The sequence below is a fragment of the Filicampus tigris genome, chromosome 6 (genome assembly GCF_054856515.1).
Source record: "Filicampus tigris isolate MCC_2025a chromosome 6, RoL_Ftig_1.0, whole genome shotgun sequence".
Classification (NCBI taxonomy): domain Eukaryota; kingdom Metazoa; phylum Chordata; class Actinopteri; order Syngnathiformes; family Syngnathidae; genus Filicampus; species Filicampus tigris.
In genome coordinates this window covers 15,151,433-15,160,000 of record NC_141222.1, presented here as the reverse complement: position 1 = coordinate 15,160,000, position 8,568 = coordinate 15,151,433, and the positions used below count along the sequence as shown (strand labels likewise).

The following is an 8,568-nucleotide window of genomic DNA, read 5'->3' as shown; positions in this document are numbered from 1 at the left end:
TGACCATGGTTCTTGTAAAATCCGAAAAACAACAACAATTGTGAATGTTAGATACAAAAAAAAAAATCACTTTAATACCACTTTAACTCCGGCCAGCATATGAATAATTTTGGGCTTACACACAACAACAAAAAACACTCATGGCTTAAACTATCTGGGGGGCCTAACCCCATAACAATTTTATTCATATGTATGGATAATAAGTTAGAACAAATCCTCAGTTCAGTCATGGGTAAAGCTTTTTAGTTCAGCCACCGTAATACTCAGAATATTAGGGACTGACTGACCCACATGTGCTCTTAGACTGGTTACATGGAGTCCCAGATGTAGACCCAGCTGTTGTCACGTATTATCTGACTGACTGACCTTGCTGTTTTATTTTAAGTGTGAGGCATAGCATTAGTAAAACCGGCATTGCCTTCGTAAATTGTAAACAAAAACACAACTCATGTATAATAATGACCACAATGACGATAATAATAGCAACAATGATGACCATTAATTTGCAGTGCTTTTATCCTCATCTGGCTGAATGTACCGGTAATGAATATTCAGCTTCCAAGCTTGCCCCCATTCTCTTAGCACTTTCACCCTCCTCAGCAGCAACCACAGGTCTACCTACTGTGCCATATGTAGGTAAGAATAATGACTCCTCTGTCATTATTATTTATTCAGTGGCAGTCATACTGCATGTAAATGAGGCGGTCGCTATAGGCTACCCGCAGAATTAGCCCGAGTAATGAATGTCATTAAAGTGCCCTGTTGGACCTGTGTCTGTTTTAATCAATTTAATATTCTGGCAGTTTGCTCCCTTTATAAGAGGAGGTGGCTTGTTGTTTGAGAAACAGTTATTATTCAAAATAATACAATCCCTGCAACATTTGCAATGCCGTTTTCATATGGTTATTTCTTTTAATGAATACACAGCATGCATAAGCAGCATATTCCAACAAATGGCTCTCCTTGACTTTTCATGCCGTATTATCTTGCTGAAAAGAAGGTGACATTTAAAGGAGACTGCATGAAGTGAGAACTGGTCGGACAAGGGTTTGGGGTTCGAAGACAGTGTCGTTCATTATTAGTGTGGCGGTCCTGATTATAACCCACCTGTTATAAAAGAAGCAGTGCAAAGCCGCCCACGCGTTGCCATTCGTCATCACCATCTCCTTGCAGCCTACTGCAGTACATGCCACCCGTGATTTAGCTCTGCATCTAGTTATGAGGGGGTGTTAAATGTTTATTATGCAGCACAGCCCTCGCCCCAATGACACGGCAGAATGTTGCTCAATCAATACCCCTCACAGGAAGCTAGGTTAATTTGTTTTTTCAAGGATTTCTTTTTTGTGTCGAGGTGTTTGCTGCAAGCCATTTTTTAAAGGTCTGTCTGTGGAGTGACGTTTTGTTTTAAGGGCACACGCCAAAGCCATTGTCCCTTCCAGCTTGTTAAATACTCACAACTGGTCGGCTCATCTAGCTGTCAAAATATGATATTGCGTATGATATATGCGTTTCGAGACTGGTTGAAGTGCTGGCTAGACCAATAATTTGCAGCTACTGTATATTACAAGCCTTATTGTGGATATTTTTTTTCTGACCAGTATTTTTTTTTTAATTGTGATGGTGTGTTATGTTGAAAAATGAAATACTGATGGCACTAAGATGACATTTTTTATGCTATGTTTGCACAGAGACCTACAGAACAAGTGCTGTAGTGCTTAGACCACATTTTTTCATGCTGCAGTGGTTACTTCCATCCATCCATTATCTGTACCGCTTCTCCTCACAAGGGTCGCGGGGCGTGCTGGAGCCTATCCCAGCTGTCTTTGGGCAGTAGGCGGGGGACACCCTGAACTGGTTGCCAGCCAATCGCAGGGCACACAGAGACAAACAGCCGCACTCACAATCACACCTAGGGGCAATTTAGAGTATCCAATCAACTTACCATGCATGTTTTTGGAATGTGGGAGGAAACCGGAGTGCCCGGAGAAAACCCACGCAGGCACGGGGAGAACATGCAAACTCCACACAGGGAGGCCGGAGCCGGGATCGAACCCACGACCTCTGAACTGTGAGGCGGACGTGCTAACCAGTCGACCACCGTGCCGCCCTTAGACAGACTTAACTGTACCTATTTCAGCTTGTAACTACTTGTATTGTTTAAGGTCCTTGAGATGTTGACCTTTTACCTGATGTTCAAATTCAACAGAATGTTCCTCTTTGTGCACTTCACCACGTGCCGTGTTGGGATTGCTGTGACCTTTACTCTTTGAATCAGTAGTTGCATATTATTGCAAATGCACAACATTATTGACCTACATCATATTATTTCTTGGTTTGTTTTGCATATGTGTGCAGATTTAATGCGCATGTGCTCAGTTGTGCTCACGTAGAGCTAAAAATGGGCATGTATTATATGTCATGCAGCTGGAAAGCAGCTGGGCTCATAACACTGCTGCAAAAGAAACAGAATGTATCATGTGTCAGACAGTTAAATCAGAACACCATCATATGGCAGGGCGGCATCAGCTCATCTGGAAGGACTTGGACTTTTTAACCCGACGGTTACAGTATGAGTCCTACTGTGGACAATAAGAAATTGCAACTAGTTGTCAGAGTGATGCTCTTGAGCAAGTCACCAAAACTTTCCTCAAACAAAGTCACACAGTCACTTGCCCCATCACTCTATCACTCTCCGAGTGTCAATAGAATGAACCTTTTTGGGGTTAAAAAGTCCTACGATAAAATACTGTCATTTAGTGTACAATTATCCAGTAACAATGGCTACAATATATTCACCATGTTGGGTATTATGTTTAAAATGCGACATTATTGATTTTGAGCATCATTTATTAGCCAAGTTAGCCAACAGATCCCTTGGGGAATTATGACCCCAGGCCTAGGTCAGGCAGAGGTATGATCTATTGTCGGTGAAATGCGTTGTTTCCCCCCTTTGTTTACAGTTATTACTGTCAGAGAGAAACAGTGAGAGACAAAAAGAGAAGGAGAGAGTAAAGGTTACCAGGAATGGAGATTCACTTTAAGTAGTTTAATGTCAGCCCTTAGGAATCTAAGCTTTTAAAATATTCAGTTGTTCTCGATAACCTTTCGTTCCCGTCGCTTATTTAAGACAAAAAGTTAACTGAAATCAATGGTGGTGCCAACATTGGCCTCAATGCCAGACACCATCCAATATTTAAATAAATGACACTTCACACTATTAAGATTCATCAGTCGCATGTCGAACTGACTGTGACATACCTTGAAGGACAGGTAAGGACAAAATTACTTGGCAGATATGATGATGAGATAATAATTTGAATCTATTTCCCCATCCTTATACCCCATTCTGCATGCAGCGTTTTGCATTTGCAGTATCAGGTTCTGATTAACAGCCATGTGGAGTCTTCAAATGGGTCAAATATGAACTGGATCATAAATAACTAATAACCATTATCTCCCCTCGATAGATGTTCACTGATAAATTACCTCAAAGTTGAATAGTTCACTCAACATTGATAGGGATTGATGTTGGTTGAAAACTTGGAATATTTTGTGAAGTATTAAATATGACCATTCAAAAGATGTTCCTTAAATTATATCTACAGTGTCTACTTCGTACACAGCACATGGACATATTGTTTGATAATATACTTCCTTTTAGTTGCAAATTATTGTACACATCTTGAAATATTTGTAATTTCAGAAAATTATTAAAGGACAATGGGAACCCTCGTACTCCCCCCCCCAAAATAAATATTAGTAATAATAATTTCCAATGTAATTTCCAATATATTATATTGTGTCCAATAAGTTTTGATAACTTACAATTTAGTTTTTTCTATTCACACAAAACCACAGAATTCTGCCATGAATCTCATTTTGGTATCACAACCTATCTAATTATAGATGAATAGCCTCGTAAAAGTAAAGTTATTGCTAAGACCCAGTAAAATATAATGCTTTGAACATGTAGAGTGGACACTGTTGTGTCCCCATTGGCCCTGTTTAGCCAAACGTCATGCTTGAGCTTTCTGCTTTATTAGAAAGATTGTCTTGAGTGAATTCTGAGAACATGATTCTTTCTTTGTTTTTTTTGTTTTATTATTCCTGCTGGATAACACTTTGTAAACATAATTTTAATTTATACCAAAATAACACAAAATGATGCTGCATTTTTTTCCCTCCACAAAATTCATTGCAAAGTCATTGTATACTTCCACTGTTGTGGGAGTTGAGATTCAGAATCTAGTGTACAATAGGCAAAAGGCATCAACGATCTGTGAATATATGCACACTAGAGAGCAGTCTGTTCCCTCTTTCTGGAGTCGTTGAGATCCTCCATTTCCATCTTATAGTCTTCACCTCCCTCCTCCCACAAAATACAGCAGCTCGTATCAAAAAACAGGAAACAAAACATCTGTACACAACACCAACATAAGTATATATATATATATATATATATATATATATATATATATATATATATATATATATATATATATATATATATATATATATATATATATATATATATATATATATATATATATATATATATATATATATATATATCTACACACATGAAAATGTGTACAACAAACATTTTACATAACATGAAAACACAGATTATTGTATGTTCAAGTCTCCCTTGAAGCTGGTGGATTACTCTATTTTAGTGATTTAAATGTGCATTTTGATTATAAATATGCCTGCCTTAGTTGTCCTCTCTGTGCTTGATTCAGTGACGTCACCGGGAAAGCCAAAAAGTAAGAAGCAATGAGTGACAGCTTTATATATTTGACATTCTGCTTTTTTTACTTTGATGATACACAGATATTATCACATGAACATGTGCCAAATGATCAAAATGTAATCACTTTATCAAGTTATTTTGAAGCAAAAGAAGGTCAGAGTACACTGCTCGTGAACCAACACAGTGAATCATAAAGCAACACAGGTGACTTAAAATATATTGAGTAAAATGTAGATCATGGACATTACATTTGAGATGCAAATATCTCTCTGCCCCTTTCACATCTAGTCGGTTAGCTAGTTTTGCTCTTGTTGTTTTGTTTTTGTTTTTTTGGTCAAAGGATTGCAGAGGTATTGCTCACCAAGCGCTGTTGTCATCCATCCTTTATGATAAGCGTCTCACATACAAATGATTTCACTGTGAATAGCAATTCATTTATTTCAACTTTTTTTTTGAGTTTACAAAAGAAATATCGTGTTCAGTTTTATCCACAGTTGCACTTCTTTTAACATTTTTACACATAGTTGTCTCTTTACATTTTTAATGCAACTTAAATATGTTTTATATATGTTAGATCATTGTCAAATATTGTTTACCATAATACAAACATGTTTGTTTCATGTTGTGTGTTTGCGTGTGTGTGTAGGGGGGTGTGCGTGTGTGTGTGTGTGTGTGTGTGTGTGTGTGTGTGTGTGTGTGTGTATGTCCACAGCGTAATTACATGTCCTGTAGTAGAAAGACACATTAAAGCTAAAATATCCATCAGTCAGGGGAAGAAAAAAAAAAGTGTGCAGCTTCTAATGTATTCCTCTCAGTGTTGCTATTACATCAACAGTTCCAAAAAGTCAGAAGCCCATTTTTGTCTTGTAGCCTCAAATCAATAAAGAAACAGCAGGAAATCCACAGCAAAATGATCAGCTGCATGAAGCAAACTCATTCCATATCACAGTGAGAAGCTGCGTAAAATGTGACCAAAATATACATTTAATCCTTCCTTTCCAGTGTGTAACAAAAAACAAAAAAAAAAAGAAATAGCTGATAGTCAATTAATGAGGATGACACCGTGCTGTCAACCCCAGGTCACACCTCACATTCTCGTGAAGGTTGCTGTTGGCAAGTACAGGAGCCGTATTCATTTATGATTACCAGAGCTCCCTCAATATGGTTAGGCTTATAGTCAACATAGTACTCCGGTGTAGAAATTGTAGCCATCTGCTGCATGTTTTGCTTCTGCTTCTGTTTACGACGCTGACTGCTGAAGCACTGCCTCAGTTGTCTTATTCCGGCTGGAAAGCACTTCCATGACACGTACAACATGAGCACAATGATGAGGAAGGAAAAGATAAGTGCCATTGTGCCAGTCACAACCTTGTGGATCTGCATGGTACTCTCCAGGTCGTCTTGTCCCCACTGTGACAGTGAAAGAACTGGTGACCACTTCACCGCCCTCACCATCATAAGGGTTGGGTGTAAAGGGGCCAAGGAACACAGAGCCACCTTGGACCAGGTCCCTTGTGGAGGCATACAGACCTGCTGAGGTAACTTCCAGTGGGGGATCTTCGCAGAGCTGAAACGCATAGACGGCATCCAAGACATCCTCACCTTGCGCAGTGTCTGGGCTTGAACACAGCAGTGAATTGTCACGTTGCCCTCGAAAGGCACTCAGCCAAGAGGCCAAGGCACAAACGTTGCGGCTGCACTCCCAGTCGTTCCCTCCCAGGGTAATGCTGTTCAGGGATGACCACGAATCCAAGATGCGCTGATCCACTGAAGTCAGCCGGTTGGAGTCGAGCATCAACACCTTGAGGTTGGGTGCACTCTCAAAAACATGTGACTCAATGAACTCAATTTCATTGGCAGATAAGTCAATCTTATCCAAAAAATGCCATGTCCATTCCAGGGTGTTGACAACAATAGTTGCTCGATTGTTGTGCATATACAGGGTACGTAAAGAGATCAGGCGAGGGAAATGGGCGAGGTTGACTTTAACCAGCTCATTGTGCTCAAGATGCAACTCTGTCAACTTGAAGAGTCCAGCGAAGGAGTTCCGTGCCAGACTTTGCAGTTGGTTGTATCCCAAGTCGAGAAACTGCATGCTCCGGCAGTCTTGAAAAATCCGCACTGGCACAAATTTGAGAGCGTTGTAGCGCAAATGCAGATTGGTGAGCTTTCTAAGGCCATGAAACAAGTCCGGCTCAAGGGCCTGCAGCCTGTTGTATGACACGTCCAGGATGCGCAAGTTTGGGAGGGGCCTAAAGGTGCCATTTGGCAGACTCTCAATTCGGTTGCTGCTCAGGTCTAATTCCTTGACCCGCCTTAGCTTGTCAAATGCAGCCTCCTCCACAATGTCAATGTTGTTGTGGTCAAGGTAGAGCCAGGTAAGCTGTGACAGGCCAGCCAGTTGGCCTTCACGTAGTTCGGTCAGGTTGTTCTCTCTCATGGACAAGCCCATGGCGCTGCTCAGATTTTGGGGAATGTCTGTGAGGTTCAAACCCTCACAGTACAGCAGCTTGCTGTCGCAGCGGCACAGCCTCGGACAAACCCCTTCCGCCATGGGAACCATTCTTAAAAAAATGCCCAATGAACACAGTATCAACCCAGGGGGCTTCTTCACTGGCCACTTTAAATACAGTCCAATTAAAAGGAAATCCATCAGCATAAATATCCAGGGATTTGACCAAGCAAATGTCCATTCACTCTGGATATTGTTGTCCACCTATCACATCATATGTAACACATCGTATTTGAGTTCTTTATTCTATTTGCTTTTTCACCCCCCTTGTGTGTATTTTAGCTTACCACAGGATTATTTTTTTTTCTCATTTAGTTAGCTAAGGAAATCCTTGTCCGAAATGCAAAAGATAAAGTCTCTTCGTTTATGATATAGACCAAACGGTGGGTGGAGAGGAGGGATGAAAAAAATGTCCTCACGGATCGATCTTATCTGAAAAGATTCCTACTCACCCTATCCAAAAGCTGACAATCTCCATTTAGCGTCTCGCTTTGTGCCCCGACACTAATTATGTGTGGATCTAAAAAGGACCCACTGTGGTACAAATTCACCATCACCCCCTCCCTTCTCTCCTTTCAGTGGACACCAGATCCTTGGCAGGCTTACAATGTCTTAGTTCTCCTCAAGTGAAAGAGACAGAAAGAGAAGGAATCCAAGTGGGGAGATGGTAGAAAGCGCAAGTTCCCCAGTCTGCATGCATGAGCTCGGTCCCCTCAGCTCTTCCGCAGTCCTCTGCTGCAATGATCACGAGGAGAAGAGTACATTGTTTGAAATATCTTTTTCTTTTCTCCTCCCCTACTGGCTTAAGTTTCAGCAGGTCTGCCAGGATATATATTATCGGCCATCTCTGGCAGCAATCATTAACTTGTAAGGTTTAAATCCGTCCAAGCGGTTAATCATGCTTTCAGTGGTCGATGCTGGCAAGAAAATGAATAAATAAAATAAAGAGGTGAACCCAGTTCACTGTTTTCTTATGTGACAATATTCCATGTCAGTTGCTCATCTCAGTTAGGAAGAAAAAAAAAAAAAGGGAGAAAAATAGCATCAGCTTCTTGCATCCCCGGCGGCATGCAGGTTTCACTCCCTCTCATGTTCTCCGGGTGATTTTTCAGCAGACTGGAAGAGGGTGCTGAAGGTTAGTGCTGGTAGGCAAGCAGGGGCGGTAAATATGGAAGGCAAAGGAGCGCACAATCCCTCGCAGCAGACCGCTACACTGACAGTGCATGCAGAAACACAGACTGTTCACTGAGTGTCGTAAGCCACTCACAATTCGGAGGGCTCTCTCTCTCTCTCTCTCTCTCTC

The 8,568-nt window shown here is 40.9% G+C and overlaps 2 protein-coding genes across 3 annotated transcripts in view; one reads left to right on the top strand and one right to left on the bottom strand.

The window, feature by feature from the left end:
* The window catches only part of ctnna2 (catenin (cadherin-associated protein), alpha 2), a 246,859-nt gene that overhangs the window by 116,669 nt on the left and 121,622 nt on the right, over positions 1-8,568 (top strand). The gene's annotated exons all lie outside the window — the stretch shown is intronic.
* Positions 5,166-8,559, bottom strand: lrrtm1 (leucine rich repeat transmembrane neuronal 1). The gene is given in 2 exon segments (XM_086034358.1): positions 5,166-6,160; positions 6,162-8,559. Coding segments are annotated over 2 exon segments (1,578 nt in total). The 5' UTR covers positions 7,413-8,559; the 3' UTR covers positions 5,166-5,833.